Below are 16,636 nucleotides of genomic sequence, written 5' to 3'. Positions count from 1 at the left end.
AACCCTTGAAAGCATGGGCACTTGGAAATGAATGTGCTCCATCCTTTACATCTCAGGCCTTTGGTAATTCATTATTTTTTGTAGAATTCCACAAAATAAGCCCTTCACAAGCTGGCCCTTTTACGTATGAGAAGTTAGGCTTACAAGGGACTACAAAGTGATAGAATAGGAGACTGGAGTGAGCTCATAATGTTAAGATTTATATTTTGCAATAGACGGCTTTGGGCCAGAAAATGAGGCCTAGCCAACAGATCTAACAAGAGCCTGGAGAAAATCTGGTCTCCTTAAAAATACTTCAAAAAAATTTTTTTAAACAATACACTCTAATTGTGCCATGGAAACTCCTCTGGCTAGCCTTCCACTTCCCCATAGGCAGCCAGACTTTCCCCCTCTTCCAGGAAGTGCTTTCCAAGGTCTGAGTGTGCCAAGGATCTACCATTTTAATAATTGATTCCCTCCCTCTCTCCCCTCAAGCACGTTGAGCTAGACAAAGGAAGACTGTGCCCCTCCTCTCTACGGCCGAGGGGCTTCGTGTCTTCCTCCTGTGTTGGCAGGGTGCTCCTCAGGCCTGTTGCTCCTGTGCTGGGCTGTGCTGGCCAACAGAGGCTCATCGCAGATGCCAGCTCTCTGCGCTCCAATCTAGGCCCATGATTTTCCATCTATCAGAGTGTGGTTCCCTGAACTCTCAGAGTAATACACTATTTCCTGGGGTGTGACCCACAAGGCGCTAGTTCTGAGGTATATTAATAGGTTCTGTATGAAAAATAAATAAGTAAAACGCTCATAGGAGTTTGGGAAACGCTGGGCTAAGATGAAATGAAAGAGAGAGACGACTTCCTATAGGACATCCCAGAGCCTTTAGAGCAACAATGTGGGGTGGGAATCTTTGAGAGGAGAGCAGCCACAGTGATCAGAGAAGCCTTTTGGGGAGGTGGGGGATCTGGAAGGGTTGCTGAGCCACGTAACGCCTATTGAAACAACCGCACTCCTAGGACTCTTTCCACGGCTGCGTCTTCTACATAGGAGCTAGAAGCAACTAAAAGGCATCAATAGAGCAAATTAAGTTATAAAGACAGAAAATCACATACCTGGTCAAAAATCCCCATGGCTAAAACAGGCAGTGATGTGTAGACAATGTTAAAGAGGGTAATGAACCACTGGTCATAAACGGTCTGAAAAGAAAGAAACACCCATGAGAAACACCACCCACAGGAGTGAGCATACTCACTTTTCGGCTCTTGGATTAAAAACCTCCATTTCCTGAGGTGTATGGGAGCTTGGTGTTAGAGTCAGAGAGACAGGCATTCTCCCCTGGGCTGTCTCTTATCAGCTCTGGTGCCTTAGAGGGGTACTAGATGCCTCTAAATCTCAATGTCTTCATCTCTAAAATGAAACCATATTCTCCTTAAAGAGTTGAGTGGGGATGAAAGGAGATCATATGTAGAATAGCTAACACAATGCTGGACACACAAAAGGTTCCGGACCCTTGTGGTAGGTTATGTCACTCTTCAGGTCTTCAATGGCTTCTAATAAGTCCAATTATCTGATCTAAGCGGTAAGTAAAGGACCCACTAAAATGCTCAGAGGGAGATGCAAAAATGAACCCACCAGCCCTACCCTGTGTTCACATGGAGAGCTTTGCTTGGGAGTGGTTTAAGGCAAGGTGGATGGAGCTAGCTGCTCACTATACTGGGTATAAATGAGTAAAACAGTACAAATATCCCCCCACACCTATGTAGGGCACTTCCTTGCATGAGCCTCACTAAAAGTCAATGAGGCATGTGAAACAGTCATTATATCCCCATTTTGTTGATAAGTACACAGAGATGTAGGAACAGAACGTAATAAGCGTTACGGAGCTTATTATAGGCGAAGGCAAAAATTAAAACCTAGGTCTCCAGCACCTAACTGATGTCTGTTCTGCCACTCTATCCACCATTCATTCATTCATTCAATAAGTATTTATCAAGAAAGCACTATGTGCCAGATACTAGGTTCTAGGCAATGGTAATTCAACATGATATAATCAGATAAAAATTTTTCTAATGGTGGCAGGAAACAGACAATAAACAAGATCACATATATATATATATATATATATATATATATGTATGTATATATGGGGGTGGTGAGTAAGTGAGAAGATAAGTATTAGGGAGGAAAGAGGAATAGAAAATATGGGAGGGTTGTAATTGAAAGAAGATGATTGGCGCTGTCACTAAGAAGTGACATTTGATGAGTCAGTCCCGGTGGCCTAGTGGTTAAGTTTGGCATGCTCCACTTCAGTGGCCCGGGTTCAGTTCCAGGGCACAGACCTACACCACTCTGCTAGCAGCCATGCTGTGCTGGCAGCCCACATCTTAAAAAATAGAGGAAGATTGGCATGGATGTCAGCTCAGAGAAAATCTTCCTCAGCAAAAAAAAAAAAAAAAGTGACATTTGAGAAAAGATCTGAAGGAAATAAGGGATTGAAATAGCTTTCTAGGATAGGAGCATTCCCTACTGCAAGTAGATCCCAGGAAAAATCCCTAAGGCAAGAAAGCATCCGGTATGTTCAAAGGACAGCAAGACAGCCCATTTGGCAAGAGCAAAGTGAGTCACAGGGAGAACAATGGATGTCAAAGCAGTAAGGAGGAGGATCCTACGCGGGTAAACATGGTTTATTCTCTAAGTGAAATGAGAAGACGTGAGAGGATTTTGAGCAAAGAAACAATCTGATTCGACTTGTAGTCTAACAAGATTACTCTGGATGCTGTGCTGAGAACAGACTGAAGAGGGGCAATGGTGGAAGCTGGGAAACCACTTAGGAGGCTACTGCAGTGGTCCACTGGAGGGTGGAGTTGGCTGGATCAGGTGACCAGCAAGGAGAAGTGATGGGTTTTGAATATATTCTGAAGCACATTTTCTTCTTAGGGAAGTTCTGAGAGCAATGAGGAATCTTAAATACAAATGTTCCAGACAGAGGAGATAAAAGTAGGTTCTACATAGGTATTTAAATAAATAAGGCAATCCTTTAAATTGTGTCCTGTGCAGGTAGATTATATTGAAGAGAAAATATGTTGGTGTCTTTATTGCTAAATCTGGATTTGGACTACACTATATCTAAGCATTATTGTTTACTCTTAGAATGGGTGTCTACTTGCTCAAGGAAAGGGGAAGTGGAGGCCAGTCTTCAGAGGCCAAATCTCAACCTGGACTGCTCTGTTGAAGCTCCACGGGTGGCTTTATTCAACACTGAATAAACCAGACACTGTGAAATACACTGAGTATTGCATTCTGAGCCAGGTTAGCCTCATGGTAAGAAGTAAGGAGGACGGACATTCCCGCCGTCAACCATCTTGGGAGGAGTTCAATCTTAGGGCAGAAGAGTGAGAACAGAAAAGGGAAAAGGAGGAGTGGGTAGACAGGGGAAGGAAGGAAATTGTTTTACTCTCTGTGTATCTCACTCAGATGGTTGCGGCCTGGAATCCACATAGCAAAGACCTGTGCAACATCATTCTCTTTGAGGGTAGGCCAAAGCTAGGCAGGAAAGTTGAATTCCACCACTAATAAATAGCCAAGACAGTATTTAGGCTAAGCAGCAACATTAAGGACTATCATCAAAAGTGTAGGCTTGTGACCAGAATAACCACTTCTAATATCCAGTTTTTAAGTTCTCCAAATGATAACTCCTTTGTATTATTGTCTTGTTAAACTCTATACTTTGAGTCTGTTTGAACTCTGCTGTAAGGATTTGAAAAGGGGGCCTATGTCCAGTGATATGCTAAGTGTTTAACCACTAGCTCTTAAAAAAAAAAAAAAAAAAAAAGCCCTGGTTTATAGCATTTGCTAACTTCCATGGCATAAATATTTCCGCCATGGCTGTCCAAGCAGTGATATCACTAAAAGCAGAGTTGGGAAGAGATGTGCCATAGCATGCCATTATATAGCATTTCTACCCTACAGATCCAATAGACACAAATAACCTCAAGAGCATAAATAGTAAAACATCATATAATAATAAGGAAGTGAGTTTTGAATATTTACGAATTTTGTTTTTAATATAATTTATTTAAATTGTAAGTTTATATCACTTAATTTTTAATAATGGCTGTGTTTAACCACTGGCTCATATAATTCCTGACAACTTAACAACAGCTCTTATGAACCAATATGGGCCAGCTCTAGCATACCACAGCCTACGTCCATGCTCGGAACAAAGTAGTACGAGATAGCAACAGTTACCTGAAGGATCTTAGACTCAATGTTGCAGGAGAGAACCTGCAGCAGGGCAGGGCAGTAGCCTGGGGTGTTAGGCAACCATGAGAATAGACTGGAAAAGCCCATCAGCATTCCCTGGAAACCCCCAGGGTATTTTAGCAGAGGCATCTGAAATAAGCCAAGATTTATGGCACTCATACAAGATGGAAGCATGTGCCATAACAACTGATTCATACCAAACTGCCCGCTGAAGATAATGAAAAAAGCTGAGACCAAAAAAAAAAAAACAAAGGCATCTTCAGGAAAGCATCAATGAACCAAAGATAGTAGGGAATTTATCTGTCAAGGCCAAGGAGAGGATTAGAACTAAAGAACTACTTCAAGGCCTAAGATGTTATTATCTTTCTCCAGAGACTATATTTCTTTTCTTCTACCAGCTGCTGAGGTTGGAGTGAAGGCCTGATGTTCTTCTGGGCCAGGAGCCATCCTGCCATAATGCACCCTGTCCCCTATTGCCAGGAGGCTGTCCTTGGGTCCCAGCCTAGAGTGGGAAGTGTTTCATCAGGATCTCTACCCTTGATGGGCACTGAACCTTGTCCTTCCAGTCCTAGGAAGCAACCAAAAGCAGATGATCTTGAGCCTCTCAGTTGCCTCCAGTAGATCAACACCCCCAGGGCACACGGCTCAGAGCAGTGCAACCCTCCAAGGTCTCAGCCCACAGCGGGAGTGTTAACAGGCTCCCGGATGCCAACTCCTGGCCATCACAAGAGCCCACCAAAACTGCAGCTCAGCCCCTCTCTCTTCCTTCTGATGAGCAAATGAGTCCAACAACTCTCCTCCTAGATGTCTGCCTTCACGCACCAGGAGACAGGAAAATACTCCCAGCAGCACTAGTTGTAACAGTCCCAAACCAGAAACAACCCAAATATTCATCAGGAGTGGAATGGAGAAAGACATTGCAGTATACTGACAAAATAGGAAACTATAGCATAATGAAAAGACAGGAACTATAGCTGTCTCCAAAAACACAAATGAATCAAAAAATACATATCACGTTGAGCAAAAGAAGTCAGACAAAAAAGTATGATTCCATTTCAACAAAGTTCACAAACGTGCCGACCTATTCTGTGTTGTTTAGGGATTCATACTCATGGTAAAATTATAAAACAGAGCAACAAAGTGATTACAAAGTGCCTGGGTAATAGTCACTTCTAGAGAATAGGGGAAAGGGGGTGACTGAGAAAAGACAAGGGCAGCTGGGGCTTGGCGACGTTACGTCTCTTGCGCTGGATCATGGTTACATGGGTTTCCCTTTACAACAATTTAAGATGACATTTACATATTATGTACTTTTTGTAGCTAAGTTTTATTTTACAATGAAAAAAGGAAACACGTGACCTTGGTTTTCAGTCACAGCCTGGTGAGACCTTGGACACTGGGAGGATTTAAAAAGTCCTGATGCCCATGTCACTCTCCAGGTCAATTAGTATCTTTGGGGTTAGGATGATCCAGGCTGGGGAGTTTTAAAAATTTCCCAGGTGATTCCACAGTCAAGTCAAGATTGAGAATTTCACTCACTCCTATGCGCACCCCTCCCCCCCAAAAAAGCAGTAGCTGACACCAATCCTCAATGATGTGATGATGGCGTCTGACTTTCATTCCTAAAATACATCAGTTCATTTCATGATTGCAGTACGGAAAATGGAAGAAGGGAAAGCAGTTCTATTGAAGCCTTGCAGCACAGGCAGAACCTGGTGCTGTCAAATTACTTCTTCCTCCACCTCGTCCACTACCCAACATCCACTTGCTGAGAAGAGATGATTTCAGATATTAGGAAAAAAGAAAGAATCTGGGAAATTATGACATGCTGAACTGTGAGTAGCTGATGGTCTGGCATGAAGTATCATCATAATCACAAAGTGGCTAGCATTAAAACCTACAATCATTTGACAGCAGCATTTATAAGCTGGCACTCAGATTAGACGCCTCATTTCACAACTGGAGCAAGAAAGGACTGGGGTAAAAATCAGTGAGAATGAAGTTTAAAGGAGTTTTCGCAATTTCTTGGAAGAATTTTTACTGCCATTCAGAATCACAACAACAAAACAAATAAGAAAACTAGCTCATATTTACTGAGTACCTACTATGTACCAGGCACTATTTTAAGAGCTTTACACGTATAGACTCATTAAATCCTCATGACAACTTGATGAGGTAGATACCATTAGCAGGCTCCAATTTACAGATGGAGAAGCATCAGATCAAGCTTAGGAGATGGCCTGATGTTGTATTTTGAACACAAAGATTTTCAAAGTATGGTCTAGGGACCTTTTAGGGGATCCACAATGTCAAAACTATTTCACAATAATACTAAGAAGTTATGTATTTGCCCTTTTCACTCTTATTCTCACATGAGTGTGTATGACTTATAATCACAGTCGACTGAACACAGAAGCAGATACAAGAACCCAGCTGCCTCCTATTGTGCCAAATAGTAAGTGATTAAGTGTAAAACAGTGACAGTCACTAATTTGTTTTTGTTTTGGAAAACAGTCTTTTTTTTTTTTCATTAAAATGTGTCATTAAATAAACATGTCCAATTCCAGGCCACTTCTTGGTAGTCCCGTGACACTCCAACCTCACTTCTTCATAACTGTCAACTTAGAATGATGGATGTGCCGGTTCCCAGCCCCACCCCCCTAGACCATGAGCTCCCTGGGAGCGGGTTATATGACTTCTTCATCTGTGGGGCCCAGGAACCTGACTCCGTGCCTGGCACATGGCAAGTACTCAACAAAAGGAAATTAATGTCTTAAGCATAAGGGCGTTGGAGTTAGAAGACAGAACTGCATGTTCTTGAGGAAGATACGCAATCTCTCTGAGTCTTAGTTTCCTTGGCTACAAAATGGAGATGTGAGGGAAGCTGTGAGTATTCAATGAAATGAGCAAACGCCAGGCCAGCAGCAGCACCTGACAAACAGATACTGCTCAATAAGTGAGCACCTGTTTATGGAAGGAAGGAAGGGAAAGACAGAGGGAGGGAGGGAGGGAGGGAGGGGCAAGCAAGGATCCGAGCCTCAAGTGATTTGTTTAATGGGTAAATAAAAAGGTACATTTTTCTACTAATTATACTTTTTTATGAAAATACAATTCTTTATTGCTCCACATAACCATAGACATTTCTATAATAAACTACTATATTAATGAAATCAATAGAAAATTAGAACAACATTTAAAGGAAACTGAATACCTTGATATAATTATGCATTTTCCTCATGAATACTTAATTACATCAATCACTGTTTAGTTTTGCCTTGGGCTCCACCAAGATGTGTTAACCTGAGTCGTTCACCTTAAAAAACACCTTTTTTCAGTGATGTGCATTGGCTTAGTACAGTTTAGACCATAAACTTCAGAAAACTGTATTTTGCAAAACAACAACGAGTTAGTGACTGTCACTGTTTTACACTTCATCACTTACTATTTGACACAAGAGGGGGCAGCTGGGTTCTTGTATCTGCTGCATTCAGTGGAGGACAGTTTAAACTTTACAGTTGTGACAAAAATTAGTCACCAGTGGTATTTCTTCTACAACAGGCTTCTTCCTGCCCTTGCAAGAGATCTCCAGCTACTCAAATAGTTATCCTAATGAATGCTCCACTTCTCCTTAAGGTCCCTAGATACTCTCGGAAAATATTTAAGGCTCCCTCTGGTGACTAGGACCAGCTCAGAGGGGCACACCAGCCCAGATCATGACCCACATGGATGCCATCTGAGTTTCTTCCCTTCCAGGTATGCTCAAGCCCTCTACCACCTCCACTATCCACCCCCACCCCACATACACATCGGTTGACCAGATGCCCCAAAGAGATGGGCAGAGTTGGCGGTGGGGGGGGGGGGGGTGGGGAAGGTAATTCCTCTGGAGCCTCTAGTTTGGGAAACATTCTGGCCCAAGACTAGACCTGTCAAATGGTGATGAAACTGATTTTGGATAACTCAAATTGTTTATATAAACAGGAGTCCCGCAAAAAAGTATTTGTCCTAGGTCCCCTGTACACCTAGGGGCAGCCACTCCACCTCTACTTTCCAAATTTCCTGTTCCCCATCTCCCATATTCTGAATAAGAGAGAAAAGCCATGCTCCTGTGAGATGCCATTAGCGTATCTGGAGCCCTGTGTCTCTTCACAGATCAGAAAAAAAGGGAAAGGAGAGTTCTCCGTTTTTCCAGCTTCACTGTTTTCCTGTTTAAGGAAAGCTCCTCCTTGCTCCCTTCTTTGAGGGAGCAATTTATCAACCTTATCAACCATTTTATTTAGAGCAAAAATAATCCAGCTACAAATTACAGTCAAACAGCTTGGGGAACACAAAATCTATGATTTATAGAATACCACATTTAAATCTTAATAAGGCTCTGAAACAGTTACAAAGGGCTTCCCACTCCGAGATCATTGGCTGAGCGCCTTGTTCAAATAACAGGATCAACCACCTCTTCGGAACCATGTATCCAGCTTTTGTTGTGTGATGCAGAGGAAAACTATATAATGATATTTTTTTCTTGTTTTGGCCTTAAAGAACATTTGTCATTTAAAGAAAACTCACTGTGGGATAAATATGAGGGCTACAGCCTCAGCACATCTGTTACTGATTTGTGTAATTAACAGAAACCCACTAGCAGGATCCAGGAGGGACGGCCACAGCCGGAGGCCCCGCCCCTCCCTGGGTTTTCCACAACGCACATCTGGAAGGCCAGTGGGACAGGAACTGCCATGCCAGGCTGAGACAGGCTCACAGGTACCCAAACCCATGAAGTCATCTAAGCCTGGAGAGTAGTTGCACTCTTTCACATCACTTTCCAAACTTTTCATTGTGGGTTTTCTTACATTGTTTGACAGAACTAAAGTTTTTCTGGCCTTGACAAGATAATTGCTTCCATATCACAGCAGAATTTAAAAAAGACAAAACATACACAGCTTTGTATCCCACTGACAATGATAAATTGTCATCAGATAATATCATCGCACAAGTACACGGCGCCAGTAGTTGCATAGTTTCAAACGTGAATTTCCTAAATAGGGCCTCAACCAACATTGGTTTGGGTTTTTGGTTCTTTTTTTTTTTTTTGGCTCTATACCTGGTGGGGGACAGTTCATCCTTATTAAAAATCCTGAGGACATGGGGTGCTTTTAAACCAAGTTACATGTATAAATAGTGCACTCAAACCCAGAGTGGGCTCCGTGAAAATCACGCAGATTTGATAATGGATTGGGATGAGACATGTTCTTAAAAAGGATCCATGATTCAGTTTAGAGACTTAGCTGACCTTTATTCAAACCCCTCTGGTCCAGAAATCTGGTTGGAAATCTCCTCAAGACAGATTATATTTAAATTGCCTCTCACTGGCAGTTTGGTTGGAGTGTTTGCTGGCAGAAGGCAGCCTCAAGCTTCCAGATGATTCCAGGAGGCAGTTTGCCTAGGTGGAGGCCTGGCTTTTCTAAGGGCTTAAGCTGTGGGAGATACCCCAAAACATGAACTCTCTCTCAACAAGAGGGTTCATTTTCTCCCCATAGTCATATTGTACTGAGTGTTTCTGCATGGTCTCCTTTAGATTCCAAATAAAGGAAATATTTCGCTGATTGGCATCGGGGAGGACAGTTTTTTTAAAGAAGAGATAGCCATTCTCTTTTCCAAGTCTTGACAATCGAGTGGCCACTTGTGAAGCAGAGTAGATAAAGCACTGAAGGGAGAGTCAGGAGACGTGGGTTCCAGTCCCAGCCTTGCCTCCCACTGACCCTCAGTTCTTAGGGGACTCAGGTTCCTCCTCTCTTTCATTCCTCTGTACAATGAGGGGCTGGACTCAGTATCTCTGACCTTCCCTGCCAGAGCAGAGAGTCTAGACTTCAACAAAACATACTTTTTGTTCTGTGTCCCAACTCTTTCTCCCTGGAAAGTCCATCCAGCGAAGCAAGCAAAAGGAGTCTGGTCCCTCCCAGGGGGATTCTTTCCCCATGTGTCCCAAAGCAAGCACAACAGAGGCAGGGTACCGAAGTTAACCAGGGGAAAGCCCATAAACCGAGCACAACTTAGCCTGCACCCCATCATCATCCACCTGAGATGGCCCAAGTGCCACCATCCCGCAGGAGTGACGGTCCCACCCACCAGCCCCTTGGAGCATTGCATGCCACAGCTGGATCAGCTTGCACATCTGCCCCAGCCCACCTACCGGGTGGGGCACTGGCTGGAATCCACTGGCGCTCTCATCAGAGAATAAGAGTCTGGGTAAAACTTACCAGGCCCTGAAAGACAGGCCAAGGTAGTGAAAAAATAACACGTCACTTCGTTAAGTAATTAAACTGGTGTTTTCAAAAGTCAACATTGTGTCAAAGAAAGCACAGTCTGTTTACATTTGGTCAGATGTTTTCGGCTGCAGAGTGGATTACTTCACAGTAATCTGTTGAGAGGTGCAGGGAAGAAATATTTTGGCGCTTATGAATCAAGCTGAGATTGGACAGGGTTGGCCCCAAGACATGGCTTGTCCATGACAAAATTAATTCAAAAAAACTCTTGGAGGAAAAATAAGAGAAAGGTGACTATGGAGTTATTCAACATCAGTTTCACACTCATGAAAATAAAATCGTTCCCAGACTGTAAGTTTCCTGAGGGCAGGAACTGTGTCCTCTCATTCATTCTGATGTTCCTGGAGGCAATCGGACAGAGAAGTGACTGAAGATCAGGCCTGTCAAAGAAGGGCCTCTAAACACACACCTGATGTTACTGAATCTGCCCAGCCCTACAGTCTTGGTTTTGTTTTTTGTGGGGTTTTTTGCTTGTTTGTTTGTTTTGCTGAAGAAGATTAGCCCTGAAGTAACATTTGTTGTCAATCTTCCTCATTTTTTGCTGAGGAAGATCAGCCCTGAGCTAACATCTGTGCCAGTCTTCCTCTACTTTATATGTGGCTTGCTGCCACAGCGTGGCTGACGAGTGGTGTAGGTCTGCCCTCGGGATCCGAACCCGTGAACCCAGGCTGCCGAAGGGGAACGCACCAAACTTAACCACTATGCCACAAGACCAGCCCCCACAGCCCTACAGTTTTTATTACTACTGGCTCCACTTCACCATGAAGCTTTCAATCCCATTGAAGCAATTTAGGAGAAGGATGGCAGGGGGAAGGAAGACCTCAGACAGCTGACTTCCCTTAGCAGACTGGAAGCAAGTGGCTATCTAATGGGTGTTAGGGGCTAGGAAAGCCTTGTCACTCAACATGTGGCGTTGGAGGCCAAAACCAGCTAACGATTTCAATGGGAAGAAAAAACATGACTGCAAAAATGTCCCCTATTCAAAAACTCTCATTCTCTGTAGACTAGCATCTCTCCCAAATATGTTGTTTTCTTTTTTCACTTGCCTCATTTACAGTGTATTGCCCTTAGAAAAACAGGGCTAAGAAAAAAAGCCAAACATTTTTCAGTTAAAGCTGTTGCTAATCAGGACCTTCTAGTGAAAAACAGAGAATGGAAAAGAGACAAGTCAGCCCCAATTCCATTGATCCGAGTTACCCTCACGGTCAGTTCTCAGTATCACTGACACACCAGCCCACTCATACATGGGCAGGGCAGGGAAATACCAGAGTCTCCATCTTGATCGGGGCCTAAGAGCTGTCCTAGAAGAAACTTCTTGCATAGACAATAGCATTAAGTCAGATCTCCCTTCAGTGCCATGCAGTTTTTGAAGGAGTTTCTCAATGAGTTGGTTTTAAATGGAATTTCAGAAATTAAAGAGAGATTTCAAATTCAGCTAAGTGCAGGTCACTTGGAAAGGGCTCAGGGGTGCTGGAAAGGTCTTCCTCCTTTTACTTGGCTTGTGGTCTCACAGCTTCACACACACCTGCCCCTCAGCCCCTGCGGGTAGCTAGACTTTCAGGCCTGCAGACCTCCACTTAATTGTGAAAATATTCATATATTCAGTTGAGATTAATGGAGCCCCTGAAGTCGTGCAAGATCCTCACACATTTCTCCTTTCCCCATCCTTTCATATTAACTTCAATTATACTTCTATTGGACTTATTTATACATTATCTACTGATGAGAAAATGAATTCCAAGTGGGTGAGGATTTGTCCTAGCCATCATTTTGTTTTCTCTTCCCAAGAAGGTCAACGAGTATTCCTCCTAGCACTTTGACAACATGTGACTCATGGCTATGGGCAAGGAAGGAATTACTCAATTTAAAATGACAACAGTTGAAATGCTCATAAAATCAGAATAGTTAGGCAATTTATAATAAATTCATATTTCAGAATGCCATTAATAAAAAGAACATTTTTGAAGAATGTAAAATGAGAGAAGTTTCTTAAAATGTGATTTGTTTTAAAATAAGGAAGATACAAAGAGCACAGTCTCAGATACATAAAAGTTAATATACATTCACATAATTATATTTATAATCAGAAAAAAGCTCTGAGGATAGTGGAAAAGACTTTGCAGAAGCTTAAATGTACCCCATACACACACTTTAGCATACAAAACAGGGCTATTTTGTCCCCTGGACTAGAGTTAATTAAGAAAATGGAAGTTTTTGAAAAGAAGAAACATAAGTAGCCTGTTCCTATGGAGATAGTATTCTTAGCATCCTTTATCCTTCGTACATCTTACTACCTCCAAAACATTGGAACTAAAATAAATGACACAGTAATGGCAGGTTTTAACACTGTCACCATAGAGACATCTACTCCAGAATTTCTCAAAGTGAATTTTGAATGGCACATGTTCTACATGTTCTGAGCATGTTGCTCAGGAAAAAACCAGGGTTCTGTGCCAAATGAGTGTGGGTAATAATACTAAATCTTATTGACTCTAAGACACTATTTATTGTAAGAGAATCATTATTGATGGCAAGGTTAGACCAAATGGGGAATCTAACATTCTTGTAAAGCTAAGGCAGCAAAGGGCTGAATCCTTAGTGTAAGAGTAAAGGAGAAACAAATCTCTGTGCAGAAAGGGAGTGCGAGGAAACTTGCCTGGGTCAACCTAGGGACCAGTAAAAAGGAGAAACAAAAAAAAGTTTCTCCTGAAAATTTGAACCATAAATGATATTCACCAGAGTGTGCAATCCAAGTTCACAAAATCCTGGAACAGAGAAAAAGATCTGAAGTAGGCAGTGTCCCCAGGGAGCTGGCAGAAGCCACGTAAATACTCTCGGGAAAAATCAACTTCAGGAGTGTTCAAGATGGCAACATAGGTCATTCCCAACTTCAGGTCCCTTCACCAGAAAACTACTAGCAGCTATCCACAGACGAGACATCATTGTGAAAATCTCAGAACTGGTGGATAAGGCTGAAGCTTATCCCACTGGACCACAGAGACCAAGAAGGACCACATTAGAAGGGAAAGAGGAGCAGCTACACTCTGAGCACATCGCCCCTCCCCCAGGCCAACACAGTGCTGCACCAAGAGGGCCCTTCTGGGCCTATGGTTTCTCCAGTGGGAAAAATAGAGCCCAAGGTGGACATCCAGCTCTCCCAGCATTGCAGGACACCTCCTGGGAAGCCCACGGGGTCTTGCCTCACAAGGCTCACTGGGGGAATCTGCGAGTCTTGACCACTGGGGATCAGAGAGAGACAGAGGAGGGGGTGGGGATTACAGCACAGAGATCTTGGTGGGCCTCATTCCTACTTGCAGCAGTACTGGAGCAGAGATCCCAGCCAAGAGTTCTGCCCATCTGCAGAACTGAGCCAGTGGCCCCATCTGGCCAGGGAGCTTGGTTGGCAGTTCTGCCTGATTTGGATACCCAGCCAAAGAGTTGTACTTGCCATGGAGCCCACTCTATGATCCTGCCTGTGTAGGAAAGAAAATTCACAGCCCCATCAAAACTGCTGAGTATAGCCTCTAGTCCTGCCCAACCAGGAAGCTGGCCAGAGAACCCAAGCAGCCAAGGAGCCTAGCCTACAGCCTCACTTATGCAGGGACCCAAACCATCAGCCCTGCCCAACTGTTAGGTACAGCGTCTGGCCCTACCTAACCAGGAAGCCTGAACAGTGACCCAGGGCAGCCTCAAAGCTCAGCCTATGGTACCACCCAGCCAAGGAACCTAGCCTATAGCCCCACCCTGTAGTAGAGCCCAGCCTACAGAACTGACTAATTGCGGAACATAGCCTGCAGCCCCACCCAGCCAAGGAGCCCAGCCAGTGATCCCACCCAATCACAAGCATAGCCTGTGGTCCCACCTGATGAGGGTGCCCAGACAGGGACCCTGCCCAACTTTGGGGCACACCTTGTGGCTTCACCTGATCACAGAGCACAGCTGGAGGCCCCATCCAACTGCAAGAAACACAGAGTCCAGCCAGTAGCCCCATCTGGTCAGGAAGTACAACCTGAGACCCCATACAACCAGGAGAAATTACAGAACCCAGCTCATAGCCCTGACTACTCATAGAGCCCAGCCAGTGGCAGCTGCCCTGACCTCAGAGCACAGGCCGTGGCCTTGTCTAACCAGAGGCCCTGATAGCAAGCCCCACCTGCCCACAGATGGTGCCAGCTGACCCAGCCAATACCCCAAGCTGACCTGAGCTGTCTTTCCCCGACAAAGCAAACCTGTAAAGTCTGGAAATGGAGACTGCTTACTCAAAAGTGCAGCTACCAACTCAAAGATCATAAAGAATCAGATAAAACGACACTACCAAAGGAAACTAATAAAGCTCCAATAACCGACTCTAAAGAAATGGAGTTCTGTGAACTGCCTGACAAAGAATTCAAAATAATCCTCTTAAAGAAGTTTAGTGAACTACGAAACACACAGACAACTAAATGAAATTAGGCAAACAATGTATGAACAAAATCAGAAGTTCAACAAAGAAAAAGAAATCGTCAAAACAAACTGAAATCTTGCAGCTGAAGAATACAAAGACTGAACTGAAGAATTCAATAGAGAGCATCAACAACAGATTCAATCAAACAGAAGAAAGAATCAGTAAACTAGAACATAGGTCAATTGAAATTATCCAGTCAAATTCATAGAAACAGAAAGTAGAATGGTGGTTTCCAATGGCTAGCGGGAGGGGGAATTGGAGAATTGTTTTTCAATAAGTATAAAGTTTTGGTTTTACAAGAAGAAAAAGTTCTAGAGATTTGTTGCACAACAATGTGAATGTACTTAACATTAGTGAATTGTAACTTAAAAATGCTTAAGACAGGGGCTGGCCCGGTGGCGCATCGGTTAAGTGCACACGTTCTGCTTCAGCAGCCCGGGGTTCCCCAGTTCAGATCCCAGGTGTGGACATGGTACCGCTTGGCATGCCATGATGTGGTAGGCGTCCCACACATAACGTAGAGGAAGATGGGCACGGATGTTAGCTCAGGGCCAGTCTTCCTCAGCAAAAAGAGGAGGATTGGCTAATCTTCCTTGAAAAAAAAAGTGGTTAAGACAGTAAATTTTATGTTATGTACTTTTTTTTTTTAAAGATTTTATTTTTTCCTTTTTCTCCCCAAAGCCCCCCAGTACATAGTTGTATATTCTTTGTTGTGTGTCCTTCTAGTTGTGGCATGTGGGACGCTGCCTCAGCGTGGTTTAATGAGCAGTGCCATGTCCGCACCCAGGATTCGAACCAACGAAACACTGGGCCGCCTACAGCGGAGCGCGCGAACTTAACCACTCGGCCACGGGGCCAGCCCCTATGTTATGTACTTTTTACCACAATTTAAAAATTTTTTAAAAGCTGGTACAGACCGTGATTATAAAACCTATTTCATATGGTTATTGTAAGTATTGAGCTAATACAGGCAAAATATTTAGACAATATCTGGAAGAAAGTCAGTGCTATTTAAGTGTTAGCTATAATTGCAATTTGTTTTTCCCTTTACTTGTTGGTGTGAACAGCATCATGATTCCACCTAGATGATGACACCACAGCACTGATGCCATTACACAGGTACTGTAATTGACCCGTTGCCTCTTCCTCCCCAAAAAACGATAACAAATTACTGCTTGCCACTCCCCTGATAAGACTGTCTACTTCTCTGACAAGCCTAGAAACAGAACCTTAAATTCTCCATAATGTGCTTAGCTATTAAAATATGTGTGAGATCACACTTTGCCATGTCCACCAAGAATGCACCTCTTAGACATCCCCTCCCATAGCTGGGATATAATCTCCAGCAGGCACCACAGTCTGACATATACCAGGGGCTTAGTAAGTATTCACTGAATGAAGGAAAGCCTTAAATAGTGAGACCAAGAGATCCTGTCCAATAGGTATATCCCAAGTCCAAATTTAATCAAATCATTGTAAAAATTAGGAAGAAATAGATAGCAGTCCGGGACTTCTACTCAGTAGCCCAAGGTAGTTCTCCTGCCTAAAAAAGATGTGTTCTGCCCTATTTAAATCAGCCAAGACACAGGAAAAGCAAAATAAACCTGGAAATCCTCTCTATGTCTTTCCTAGAATGAAG

General features: G+C 43.4%; 1 protein-coding gene across 12 annotated transcripts in view; it reads right to left on the bottom strand.

Annotated features, from left to right (window-relative positions):
• ATP8B4 (ATPase phospholipid transporting 8B4 (putative)) overlaps positions 1 to 16,636 on the bottom strand; it is a 216,324-nt gene that overhangs the window by 15,792 nt on the left and 183,896 nt on the right. For all 12 annotated transcript variants that reach the window (XR_011528524.1, XM_070580607.1, XM_008534847.2 and 9 more), the window contains one exon: positions 1,089 to 1,172. Coding sequence is in view for 11 of the 12 variants with exons in the window: in XM_070580607.1 (XP_070436708.1) it covers positions 1,089 to 1,172 (84 nt within the window). In the remaining variant the exon portion in view is untranslated. The remainder of the gene's footprint in view (positions 1 to 1,088; positions 1,173 to 16,636) is intronic.

Source organism: Equus przewalskii, chromosome 1, assembly GCF_037783145.1.
Source record: "Equus przewalskii isolate Varuska chromosome 1, EquPr2, whole genome shotgun sequence".
NCBI classification, from domain to species: Eukaryota; Metazoa; Chordata; class Mammalia; order Perissodactyla; family Equidae; genus Equus; species Equus przewalskii.
Note: the sequence above shows the minus strand (reverse complement) of the source record. Positions and strands in the feature narration are given on the sequence as shown.